General features: G+C 38.4%; 1 protein-coding gene across 1 annotated transcript; it reads right to left on the bottom strand.

Annotated features, from left to right (window-relative positions):
* Positions 1 to 2,942: 2,942 nt before the first annotated feature.
* Positions 2,943 to 13,314, bottom strand: MMP7 (matrix metallopeptidase 7). Its single transcript, XM_011984397.1, has 6 exons — positions 13,161 to 13,314; positions 10,329 to 10,555; positions 10,095 to 10,243; positions 7,387 to 7,515; positions 5,679 to 5,840; positions 2,943 to 3,235 (listed from the first exon to the last, which is right to left on the bottom strand). The coding sequence occupies exons 1-6, from the start codon at positions 13,275 to 13,277 to the stop codon at positions 3,207 to 3,209; spliced, it is 813 nt and encodes a 270-aa protein (XP_011839787.1). The 5' UTR covers positions 13,278 to 13,314; the 3' UTR covers positions 2,943 to 3,206.
* Between the last annotated feature and the right edge of the window lie 386 nt (positions 13,315 to 13,700).

A 13,700-nucleotide genomic window follows, 5' to 3' on the forward strand; every position in this document is an offset into this window, starting at 1 on the left:
ATGGTAGAAGGGATGCTAAGTATAATACAATGAAATAGTTTATTCTCTTTAGCTCAGTGGTTCTCAACTGGGGACTATTTTTCCTCTTGGAGGATATTTGGTACGGTCTGAAGACTTTTTTGGTTGAGAGAACTGAGGATATTCTACTGGCATCAGTGCATAGAGGCCAGGGGTAACTGCAAGCATTCTTTTTTTTTTCTCTTTTGAGACAGGGTCTTGCTCTGTTGCCCAGCCTGGAGTGCAGTGGTAGTCATACCTCACTGCAGCCTTGAACTCCTGGACTCAAGCAATCCTGCCACCTCAGCCTTCCAAGTAGCTGGGACCACAGGTACGTACAACCATGCCTGGCTAATTGTCAAATTTTTTGTAGAGATGGGGTTTTGCTATGTTGCCCCAGGCTGGTCTTTAATATCTGGGCTCACACAATCTGCTCGCCTTAGCCTCCCACAGTGCTGGGATTATAGGCACGAGCCACTGTGCCTGGCCTAATATTCTTAATGCATAGGACACAACAAAGAATTATGTAGTCAAAAATGCCAATAGTGCTGAGGTTAAGGACTTTTTCTCTTGTGCAACAATGTGAATACACTTTACATTACTGAACTGTACACTTGATGGTTGAGATGGTAAATTTTGTGTTAAATGTATTTTACCACAATTTAAAAAAATGGGTCCTTATTTGCTAGGAAAAATTTCTGTTTACCAGTTAGTTTTATGCTATTTGATCAGAAAAAGGACATTTTATTTACTTCTCTGCTCTGTTAGAGCTTACTTCATTGTTAAGATTGAAGTATGTGGTGAAATACAGAACGGAGCCCGTATGTGCAGATACCCTAGGAAAGACAACTAAGCTACTGTGCCAGGGATTGCAAACCACAGACATGAACTAACTATGGATAACTTAAGCAATAGACAAAATGTATTGGAAGGCAGTGCAGTCAGTTATAAATCTGGAAGAGAAGCCCTACACCTAAGCTATGAGAAGGACAGGGCCCAGGGCAACCTCGGGCAATCTGTCTGGGTGCAGGATTCAATAGACAGTGTCTCCAGAGCCCCATGGCCAGTTTGAATCCACCTATAATCCCTCCAGTGTTTTTGGGAGACGGTGTCTGATAGGCCAAGCTTGGGTGCTGTACTCTTCTCTCAGCCCAGGCAGCTTGTAGCAACCTATGTGACATCTCATGAAGATTGTACACAAAGGGAAAAGGTAGTTTCTTGTCTCCAAAAGTAGGGTGATGCGCAGGTTAAAACAATAGACATCCACTTTAGCTGCAAGATAGATACTGCCTCCTGCTGTCCAAAATCAAAATACAAAGAGTTAAACAAACAACAAAATGTTTAATCACCACTTTTGCTTACTGTGAACCTTAGGGAAATCATTTAATCTCTGTTTTGTCTTCTACAAAAGGAAGAACTTGAATTTAATGACATAACTTCCTTTTCATCCCAGCACCGTGTGTGTGTGTGTGTGTGTGTGTGTGTATATATATATGTGTGTGTGTGTATATATATGTGTGTATATATATATTTCCTTATGTTTTAAAAGGGTCTTTGAACTCTTGTTCACATATACTTTATATTTTGCCTGGATTGTGGATTCTCCTCTCATTTGATCTATTCTGGGAATGGCTTCCTAAGGCTGCAGGACAGTTCTGAATTTTGGGATACTGATCTGCTTTTAGGGTATGTGTGGGAGGGATAATTTTTATCAGTAAGAAAGTAAATTTCAATTGTTCATCTCCCTATAGAGAAAGACATGCTTGGGTATTGGGAGTGTGCAGGAGGAGGAAGAAAGAGAAGGCTGAAATGGCAAAGCCCTTGCCAGCTCCGTGTTCTGCTAATTAAGGTTAAACCCTGCACAGAGAGTGCTTCACCCAGAGAAACACAGTGGGTTTCTGTGTGTGGAAAGGGAGGACCTGAGCTGAAGGACATCAGGAAAATGAGTTTCTGGGGAAGTGAGAAGGAGTGGGGTTTAAAGACAAGAGATGTTGGGGGAGAGGTGATAGGAGGCTGCAGCCTGCAGAAGTAGGTGGCCAGTGAGAAATTCCTGATCTGGGACAAGTAAAGGATTTGGGCTGGGTGCAGTGGCTCACACCTGCAATCCTAGCACTGGGAGACTCAGACCAGTGGATCACTGGAGGTCAGGAGTTCAAGACCAGTCTGGCCAATATGGTGAAACCCCATCTCTACTAAAAATACAAAAATTAGGCAGGGATGGTGGCATGTGCCTATAATCCCAGCTACTTGGGAGGCTGAAGCAGGAGAATCGCTTGAACCCAGGAGGTGGAGGTTGCAGTGAGCCGAGATCGCATGCCACTGCAAGCCAACCTGGGCAACAGAATGAGACCCTGCCTCCGCCCTCCCCCCCGCAAAAAAAAAAGATTTGAAGGATGGGAATAACATCCAATTTTAGTTTTGTTCAATTTTATGAAAATTCCACTATTTATGCAAATCTCCAGGAACATCTACCTTTTCACTGAAGCCTGTAGCACTGGTTTGTAGAAAGTTAAAGAGAATAGGGTGAGACCAATATCTGGGTTGGCATGGGGAAAAAGGAAGGGAACCTGGAGAGTGGCTGCAGTAGGAGAGGTTGCATGAAAATCAGGAGGTGATGGGGAGGTAGGAACTTGGAGCTGGAAGTGACGGTGAGGTGGTTAGTTGTAAGTTGTTGAAAATTCTCAGACATTTATGGGAAGAACTGGATTTTCCAGAGGACTCAGAGTGAGAGCACGGGCCACAAAGGTAAGGGGAAATTAGTGTAACTTTAGGCACACCAGTGAACGATAAAGAGGTGGAGCTCCTACCTTCCCTCTTGGGTGGAAGGGTGAGGTGCAGCAGAAGACCCCAAAATAGTGTGGTGGGATTCTTTCTTTGTCCTAGTCTTTCTTTTCATTGTATAGTATGTCTTCACTTGCCATAGAAAGAGTGCTCCCAAATATAAATAAATTTACCACAGAATAAACATTTTATTTATTTGTGTACATAACATTTATTGACATCTACCTACTGCTAGTATAGATGAGTAAGACACAGTCACGCCATAAATGAGTTTATCCTTAAAAGGAGTGAAAGACATTCAAAAACCAACTGCAATAAAAAAGGGTGACATAATTGCTAAACAGAGTGGAAGAACAGTGCTTATCAATTCTGATTGTGCAACAATGATATAAAATCCAATGAATGAATGGATGTTCTCCTTGAAGTTTCTATTTCTTTCTTGAATTACTTCTCTTTCCTATTGAGAGAAAAAAAAAGAGAACATTCTGATGTGTAGAAAATGCATAAAAACCATCCTAAGATTATACAGACAAAGGAAATGTCACAGAAAGTATAATCTATTATTCACTCAGCCCAGTTCTGTGTGCCTGGGACAAAGATTCTGAAGAACAACCTCCAGAGGCTGAGAAGGCAGGATTGACTGGAGTGTGGGCCCAGGGCTCAGGTACCTTTGTATCTTGTCTCTACCAGTTTACTAGCTGTGTGACCTTAGGTAGTTTACTACTTAACCTCTCTTAGCATCGGATTACAAATCTGTAAAATGTGGATAATAATGTCTCATTGAATTCTTGAATTAAATGAGTCAATCCATGTGAAGTCTTGGAATACTGCAAGTACTCAATGCATGTTAGCTATTATTTATTTATTTTTTGAGATGGAGTCTCACTCTGTTGCCCAGGCTGGAGTGCAGTGGTGTGATCTTGACTCACTGCAACCTCTGCCTCCTGGGTTCTAGCAATTCTCATGCCTCAGCCTTCCGAGTTGCTGGGACTACAGAAACACACCTTCATGCCTGGCTAATTTTTGTATTTTTAGTAGAGATGGGGTTTTGCCGTGTTGCCCAGGTCTCAAACTCGTGGCCTCAAGCGATCCCCACCCGCCTCAGCCTCCCAAAGTGCTGGGTAAAGGCGTGAGCCACCGTGCCCAGTCAGCTATTATTTTTATCATTCTGAGTATAGCATTAGGAATCTTGTATCTTAATCACTTTCTTTGGAATCTATGTTTTCTGCTCATATTCTGTTTTAGATTAACTCCCTACATTTACAGCCTACATAATTAAATTCTATTTCCATTTGTCCAGAAGTTACTTCTTTCCACCTCTGACCAGGGGTGCCCTTTTGTCTAATACTTAAGGTTTTAATGCACTAGTCTCTTTTCTTCCTATTAAATTTAATCAGTATGCCTCGGATCTTCTTTATTCTCTTTGTATTTTTCTTAGGGTTCTAAAATATTTACAGACTGCTGTAGAATATTCCATGAGTTTCACAGTTTTCTGTAAGGGGAGGGTAGTATTTTCAGTTTTCTTGGTGATAGCTTTACCAACAATAGTCAGCATTTTGTGAATCGTTTGGACAGCAGTGGTTCGTTAAGTCAGATCTTTTGGGAATAGTTACATAGCATTTTCCAAAGTGCGTTCTCTGAAGTACTATTTTATGGGACTCATTAAGACCCGTAAAAAGGATTATAATTTAGGAAACACTCGGTTAAACGTTTGTTCAATAGTCTATACTCTCCAATATTCTATGTACCTGAAATATAGTAGGTAGTGTTTCTTGAACTTATTTCTCCATAGTCGCCTTATCTGGAAATCACTCTGTAGGACTAGTGTTCTGAGAATACATTTTGGTACATGCTAATTTATAGTAAATGCTAGGTTGAACTGGTATCTTAAATCCAGTGTCTTACTGGAATATTTCTCCCTTGAGGACAATCCTCTATTATGTGGAAGCACTTTCGTTGCTCATGTGATCATTCGAAGAGTCTTATATGATCTTTTTGCAGTGTATTCTCTTCATCCTGATCTTTTTTACTGGCTAGGTTTAGTTATATCTGCTGATTTAAATATGCCATTCTGTATTCTTTTATCCTTACTAGGATAAAAAGCTTACTGGGCAGTGATAGGCAGGGATATGTAGTGGAAAGAGTATGAAGTCACATAACCCTCATTTGGAATCAAGGCTCAAGCACTTGGCAGTCACATGACCTTGGACAGTCCACTTAGCCTCTGTGAACCTTACTTTCGTTACCTTTATCCAGAGACAGAGGTTTTTATTCTCGTCCTTTGATTTCTTTCTCAAATTCTACTTTTGGCTGACTCAATTCAGTAAATCCAAATCAGTTTTCTTAAAAAAACTGAATTTGGAACTTGATTAAACCAAAAAAGCATAGATTGGGACATGGGATATACATAAGTATCAAGACCAGGAATGATAAGCAGTTTCTGTCCGTGGTTAACCACTTTCTCTGCATGTATATGCAAACAGGAATAGTAGGGTCACTTTTAATTATTTAGAGTTGAATCTTTAGGAGTGGGCAGCTATGAAGAAAGGTGTTTTGTCCCTTCAATCCACCCCTACAGGGGACACTCTCCTAAATAAACTATTTAAACTGAGAGAGGAAGAGCAGTGGGTGGCAGCTTGAAGAAAATCTTGACAATATCATTTGCATAATTTAACCATATTGTACTATGTTACTGAAACTCACAATCAACATCTGCAAGGTATAACACAGCCTAGTTATATTTTAAGTATCTAAGGTCCCCAGTTCCTCCCCTTAATAGGCTTTTTGATATAAGTTCCAGTGTGGTTTTCCAGGTAAATACCCACTTCCTCACCTTTCTTTTCCTACCCCACTCTAAAAAGAAAATGTGAAATCCTCTTATTTGAAATAATAAATATTACCATATAGTTTCTGAATGCCTTTAATATCATCCTGGGAAAGTTTAAAATTTTGGGGATCTCCGTTTCCATAGGTCGGATACATCACTGCATTGGGATCAGAAGAATGTCCCATACCCAAAGAATGGCCCAGTTCATGCGTTGCAGCATACAGGAAGTTAATTCCTACAACCGAAGAAGTGAGAAACTTATGATAAAAATAGCTGCATATATTATTGCAATATTACATATAATATATGATATCATAATTTAAATAACTAAAGAAAAATACCCAATTTTTAGCCCTCGGTAGCTTACTTGTTTCTAGGCTTTCAAAAGTGGAGAGAGGTTAGAAGGATAATCAGAATAGGAGTACTTTAATCTCATCACTACTTCTGCTTCTTAAAAATGTGTAATGTTTTTTATTTGCTTCTTTCATTCAGGCAGCAATACTCTGCAGTGGAAAGCAAAGGCTTTAAAAGCACTAAGACCTAGGTTTGAAATGTAGCTCCACTGCTTACTAGCTGGACAACTCTGGATAGATTAATTGATGTTGCCGAGTCTCCGTTTCTCACCTGTTAAACAGAGACAGTAATTCCTGCCCTATAGATTTGTCATGATAACTAGAGTTTCACAATATTTGGGAAGTCACAGCCATTCAATAAATGTTAGTGACTTTGGATATCAGAGGAGAGAAAGTTGGCTTTGAGAAAGCGAAGATTGAAAGGCAGGATCTCCAGGCAATGCTGAGTTTTGTCTTTCATTTTGATTCATTAACTTATATTACATATATCCTTTGCTCTCCTTCAGACTCATTGAAAGGCTTTACAAGTATGTGGAAGATTGAGCCTGTGAGTTTGAGGGGTGGCCAGAGCTCTGGTGATGTAGCATTGAATTGAAGGAAACTGCCTTTAACCTACCTTAAGTGGGAAGAAAAAAGAATGAAAAGAATATGCTAGATGTGAATGGGAGGCAGCATCACAATTTTACATAGATTTTCAAAGCAAGGCAGCAAGCTATGGTGCATTCCCTTTGCCAAACACAAATACAAATTTCCCTTTTAGGGCCAGTTGGTAGCCTTTTTTTGTTGTTGTTGTTTTTTTTAAATTGTCTCTAGTTGGGATTTTTATGCCAGAGTCTTCTCCATTACTTCTCTGATGTGCCTATAATATCCTACCATGTAAAATGATAAATATGATAGACTAAGTCATGGATTGGTTCTTTTTGGAAAATAGTGAATAATTCCAGAATTGTGTATACTTCTTAAATATCGTAGTTTCTACTTCTCTTTTCCATTTGGAGCATGTATTTTTTGGAAATATGAAGAAAGAGCTATAATTTATTAAATTATTAATATATTCCAGGCACTATATAGGCATTATCCCATTTAATTTAAAGAATCCTTGATGTGGGAACTATTTATATTCCCATTCCACAGAGGAGGAGACTGAGGCTCAGAGAAATTCAATAACTTGCCCAATGACACAGAGTAATTGGTAGATGTACAGCAAATTGGACCAGTGCTGCTTGACTCCATAGCCTGAGTGTCCATCTTCTGTATGTGTAGCATTATGAGTATATTACATGAAATAATGCATTTCAGGCATATAGTACAGTGTTTGGCACTTAGCAAGGGCTCAATACTTATTATAAATTAAAATAATTATTTAACTTAGTGTAAGTCCAGGATTTTAAAAAGGATGTGGAGTAGAAGAGACATGAGATGCTATACCTAGACTGCTACCATCCGTCCAGCGTTCATCCTCATCGAAGTGAGCATCTCCTCCAAGACCTGGCCCAGGTGCAAAGGCATGAGCCAGCGTGTTGCCTGGCCCATCAAACGGGTATGGGTCCCCATGAGCTGAAAGAAAACGGAGTGATTGTTCTTAGTGACTGATTTTTTTCCTCCAATAATTTTATTTTTCAGTTTATATGATTATTGAGGCTAGAAAAAGCAGCCCAGTCCAGGCCAGGCACGGTGGCCCACGCCTGTAATCCCAGCACTTTGGGAGGCTGAGCTGGGTGGATCACCTGAGGTCAGGAGTTTGAGACCAGTCTGGCCAACATGGTGAAACCCCATCTCTACTAAAAATACAAAAATTAACTGGGCGTGGTGGCACATGCCTGTAATCCTAGCTACTTGGAAGGCTGAGGCTGGAGAATTGCTTGAACTCAGGAGGTGGAAGTTGCAGTGAGCCGAGATCATGCCACTGCACTCCAGCCTGGGTTACAAGAGTGAAACTCCATCTCAAAAAATAAATTAAAAAAAAAAAAAAAAGCAGCCCAGTCCAAGTAGCTGGCATTGTTACACGCTGTCAGTTGCATTCACAGGGTAGTTGGGGTGCTTTCTTGGCCCAGACACTTTTTCCTTTCACAGAATCATTGCTCATCACTGATAATCACCATATATTGAAAGCTTACTGGATATAGGACTTAAAATGCAGTTATATCTAACTTAGGGTTGCATTTAAGCTTTTGTTAAATTTGACCACTTTGCTCTGTCAAAGGGTGGTGGGAGGGAGAATGAATATGAATACTGCATTTGGCAGGTAATTTGTACACCATTTCATATGTTTTTTTTTTTCTTAAAAACCTAGCTTATTCTTTGTGGGCATAGTAAATAGTCTCTTGGAGAGCCATGCTCAAGATCTCTTAAAATGGCTTTTGATAGTCCTTTAATTTGTGATGCGGAGCTGGTTATCTTCAAGGTGATATGAGGCCGGTCCAGTTTATCTAGCTCGTAAAAAACTTGTAGTGCTATGATTAGTGCTTTCCCATAGCATTTTCTTCAGTGTTTTCAATATTGTGGGTTGAAGTTCAAATTTCAGCTACAGTAGCCGGACAGTTCCACATAGAACAGACCTAAATGGGCAACATTTTTCTCTAAAGTTGCACCACGAAACACTAGCAATTAAGAACAGTTTATGTATATGTGTTATATATATATATATATACACACACACACACACATATAACCCATATACTAAAAAAAGGGTTTATATAAAAAAAAATATATTTGCATATATGTATATATTTTTATATATACATATATATTTGTATATATACTATATATGTATTATATATATACACATATATATGTATATATACAATATATATGTATTTTATATAATACATATATTTTTTTTTGAGACATGATCTTGCTCTGTTGCCCAGGCTGGAATACAGTGGTGTGATCTTGGCTCACTGCAACCTCTGTCTCCTGGGTTCAAGCGATTCTCATGCTTCAGCCTCCCAAATAGCTGGAATTACAGGCATGCGCCACCATGATCAGCTAATTTTTGTTTTAGTAGAGATGAGGTTTCACCATATTGGCCAGGCTAGTCTTAAACTCCTGACCACAGATGATCCACCTGCCTCGGTCTCCCAAAGTGTTGAGATTACAGGCATGAGTCACCACGCCCTGGTGGGTTATATATTTTTAAGTTCTTTAATATGAAAGTTTCCATTTCCTACTTCCTTGCCACATGAAAGGCATTAGCAACAGGTTATATACCACTTCTCAGGGGCCTCTTGAGGCCTTTGGAAGCTACAGCTCTTTCTGTTGATTTAATATTGATGTTAGCTCGATACATTGTAAACATATAGTCATGTGCTACATAATGATCTTTCAGTCAACAGACCACATATACAATGGTCCTATAAGACTATAATGGAGCTGAAAAATTCCTATAGCCTAGTGATATAGTAGCTGTAATAATGTCATAGCTCAGTGCATTACCTTTTCAATGTTTGAATATGTTTAGACACACAAATACTTGCCATTGTGTTATAGTTGCCTACCGTATTCAGTATAGTAACATGCTGTATAGATTTACAGCCAAGGAGCAATAGGCTATACTATATAGCCTAGTTGGATAGTAGGCTGTATCACCTGGGTTTGTGTAAGTGTAGTCTATGATGTTAGCACAATGACAAGATTGCCAAAGGTCTCATTTCTCAGAATGTATTCCTATTGTTAAGCAGTTCTTGACTGTACATACAAATAATAATTCACATTACAAAACAGAGATTGGCAAACTTTTTCTGTAAAGGATCAGATAACAAGTGTTTAAGCTTTGTCATCTCTGTCACAGTTGCAGCCTGACCCCAAACAGTCATAGATAATAGGGAAATGAAGGATCCTGACTGTGTTCCAGTAAAACTTTGTTTACAAAAACAGAAGGTGGGCTGGATTTGGTTCAGTGGGTCCTAGTTTGCCGACTGCTCCTATAAAGACTGGCTCTATATTACCAGATTATAAACATTATAACAATATTACTAAATCAATCTATCTAGCTAGCTAGCTAGCTAGCTAGCTAGCTATCTATCTACCAATCAAATCTCATTAAAGGATTTTAATCCTCATAAGAAAAGAGCACTGATATAATCCATGAACAAACAAAACAGGACACAGGATTAGCCTACAGGAATCTTTCTTACCTCCTCGTGCAAAGCCAATCATGATGTCAGCAGTTCCCCATACAACTTTCCTGAAATGCAGGGGGATCTCTTTGCCCCACATGTTTAAAGCCTTTGACACTAATCGATCCACTGTAAAATGCGGTAAGTCTCGAGTATATGATACAATCCTAGTAGCAAACAAGAAAACAATGTTTGACCTCTTAGGAAACAGGCTTCATTGTTTTTGCCAAAATGAGCCAGAGCAAAACTAACCTGTAGGTAACTACTTTGGAAGTCCATTTTGGGCTATTGGGAAATAGTGAGTATTCTGCAACATCTGGCACTCCACATCTGGGCTTCTGCATTATTTCTATGATGCGGGAGTTTAACATTCCAGTTATAGGCAGGCCAAAGAATTTTTCCATCTCCTTGAGTTTGGCTTCTAAACTGTTGGCATTTTTTGTTTCTGAGTCATAGAGATAAAATCTCTTGAGATAGTCCTATTGAAAAGAGAGTAATTAATCTATAGTTCTTGTTTATTATCTTCTTTTATCTTAGAAGCTTATACATCTCTTGCCTTTGGTTCCTGTGGATTCAAATAATGATTTGAAGACAGAATAATTACATAGTCACTGAGTAAAATAAGTGTGCATTAGTGAGGAGAAAATTTAATATTGCTAATGAAGCACTGGCATGCCATTTCATGAGCAAAAGAAAAGAATCCCTCAGTTTTTAAAAAATCCCTTTAAATGTTTGGGGCAGAAATACACTATACACTTTATAAAGCCTGGATGTGTGTAAGAGCAATCAGGAAGCATGTACCAGTCTGTCCTCAGGGGTACAACTGGGACCTTCTCTCTGTGTTATCATAGACCCTGTGGGGGAGAGCTGAGGTCAACCAGCCCTCTCTAAGGTCCAGCTGAGATGTAGTTCCAGCCAAAAGTTAAAGGGTCTTAAAATTTTAGCTCTGGGAAAAGATATTAGCAAATTATTAAGTAGTTCAATTTAATAATCCAGCGAAGGAACCAAAGCTTATAACAACTAAATGATTTACGTGCCCAGGTTCACACCTTAAATTAGTAGCAGAACTGGACTTGACTTTCCTGACTCCTAGGCCCTCTTTTCCCTCTTTCTGCTCATTCCATTCCCAGCCCCTCTTTCTGCTGGTAAATCTCTAGTCAAACCCACTTTGGGAGATTGTAGTATACAGTAGGTCTCCCAGGTTTATTCCACACAAAGTTGGGTTCCTGGGAATTTCTCTAAAGGTTCTCAGTATCTGGATATGAGAATAGGAATCCAGCAGCACAAATACAACAGAAGTGAACAAACTAACAATAGCAACCTCACAGGAACATTTTTAAGCACTTACTAGTGCCAGGCACTCACATGTTTATTTTATGTAAACCTCATAACCACCGTATGAAACAAGTATGGCATTGTTATCCCTATTTTATATATGAAGAAACACAGCTCAGAGAAGTTAAATAAATTGCATAAGATCACCTCGTGAGTAACTGAAGGAGCCAGTATTTGAACTTAAGTGTTTTGACTTCTATACATTAGAAACGTGTGTAGGGTTATATGATGCCTGATAGTATTGTTGTTAAAACGATTTAAACATTGACTTACTAATTTGCAGTTTATTTTGAGTAGATGGTAATGGTTACCTGTCTTAGGACAGCTCAGGAATATGCAATTTATGTAAGAAATCTTATTAATATTGTAACTTTTTTTCCTGTTGCCAACAGTTGTCTCATTAAGTACAACAAATACTTATGTTCATCCATGACGATTGATAACTGATCCTTTACTTAAAAACAAATAACCCATTTAATCCCTTCTAGAGCTACAGACTTTACCAAGACACCCTCTGGATGTGAGATGTGGTAAACCTTTGTTGAGATGACTTTTCCTGTTTTTTGTTAAACCTAGCTAACATCCCTCCGAGTAAAGAAACTCTAAGTTTCTGCTAACCTGCACTCTAAGTAAAGAAACTAAATGCAAAGTACTCTTTCTGGAGAATTCATTAGGTGGAACCATATAAAATTGCTGTTTTGGAGATTTTAAAAGTTAAATACTAGTAACTTCATGTGGTTCAATCTAACTTGTTATAACTGGAACTTTTTAAAAGTCTAAGTTAATGCAAATTAAAAATTGACTTTTCTTATGCTTAAAGCCTAAATTTACAAATAATGCTTATGAGTAATCATCCCATTAGTTGACCAAATAATAATTAGTAGACTGCTTGTATTTATTAGACTGCTTATTAAGAAGCATATTGGAAAGAACATGATTTTTGAACCAGAAGCACTTGTCCTTGATTTCTATCTCTACCACTAATAAGTATACGAATCAATTTAACCTTGGTTTCCTCTTTTTATAGAACTAAGGATTAAATGTCACAATGTATATGTAGTACTTTATAATCTACAATTGTTACATACATGCTAGTCAGTTTTGTTATCACCTCATTTACTTACTAGAATACCCCGTGTGGTATAAAACACATAGTATTTTTTTCTGCTGGACACAGGAGAAAACAAAGTCAAAAGTTAATGCCTTGTCTATCGTCGTTGATTTGTTGGAGAGTTGTAACTTCTACCCATGTTTTCTGACTTCAAATATCTCCATTACAAACAGTTTTGTAAATATACAAACAGTATATTTACAAGTTGTATCTTAAGAGGCAATATTCTGTATGCTATAGAAAAAGAATCTCAAGTTATAATAAATAAAAATAAGAACTTAATTTAAACAATGTTTCAGGTACTGTGTTAAATGCTTTACAACACCCTCATTTGGTTGATACCATGCTTATCTCCAACTTCCAAATTGGAAACCTGAAGCTTACAGAAGTTTAATGACCTTCCTGAGTCTATCTACATAGTGAGTGGAGGGTTGGAACTCAAGCCCGATTAGAGCAGACTCTGAAACCTGCTTTTAATGGCTACTTGATGAAAACATATATTGCTTTTATAATCAGAAAAACTACCCCAAAGAAAATTCCACTGCAGTGCTAACATGGGAAGGGAAATAATTGAAAAACACATTTCTTAATGTAGATGGCAAAAGAATGGAACCCCAAGTAAGTGGGCTGTGACATACCTGAGCCTGTTTCCACTGGAGCTCACTCATGCCTCCCGCCTCCCGAGGCAGCGGCAGGGCCAGGCTGCCAGGCAGCAGGCACACAGCACATAGCACGGTGAGTCGCATAGCTGCCATACAGAGACAATTGTTCTTGGACCTATGGTTGATTTGGTGTTTTCTGCTAGTGACTGCAGAAATTTATATAGCTTCTGAGCCTCAAATGTGGAAATAGGTGACTCATTTGAGTGTTTTCTTTCTTTTTAGAGTCTACAGAACTTTGAAAGTATGTGTTATTTTTCATTAACTAAAACGAGGAAGTATTACATCCTTATTGGCAGGAAGCACACAATGTATTTGTCTTTCAAAGGATTTTTTTTCTGTCTGCCGCAAAAATTGAATCCATGAGAAACCTCATTTGTTTGCCAAAGTCAAATGACTGCTCACATAGGTCTTTTCAATTTAAAAATGTAGGGAAGCATCATTCAGGACATGATTGTACCATGTATTTTTAAAGGATTTTTTTAAAATTGAAAGGTATGAAAAAGTGCACAAAACATA

This window comes from Mandrillus leucophaeus, unplaced genomic scaffold (assembly GCF_000951045.1).
Source record: "Mandrillus leucophaeus isolate KB7577 unplaced genomic scaffold, Mleu.le_1.0 Scaffold267, whole genome shotgun sequence".
Classification (NCBI taxonomy): domain Eukaryota; kingdom Metazoa; phylum Chordata; class Mammalia; order Primates; family Cercopithecidae; genus Mandrillus; species Mandrillus leucophaeus.

Excerpts from the sequence above, each read along its gene's own strand:
- MMP7 (XM_011984397.1), bottom strand. The coding sequence starts at position 13,277 with ATGGCAGCTATGCGACTCACCGTGCTATGTGCTGTGTGCCTGCTGCCT. Across the intron at positions 10,556-13,160 it reads TCCAGTGGAAACAGGCTCAG|GACTATCTCAAGAGATTTTA; the intron begins GTATGTCACAGC and ends TCTTTTCAATAG. Across the intron at positions 7,516-10,094 it reads GATTGGCTTTGCACGAGGAG|CTCATGGGGACCCATACCCG; the intron begins GTAAGAAAGATT and ends GTTTTCTTTCAG.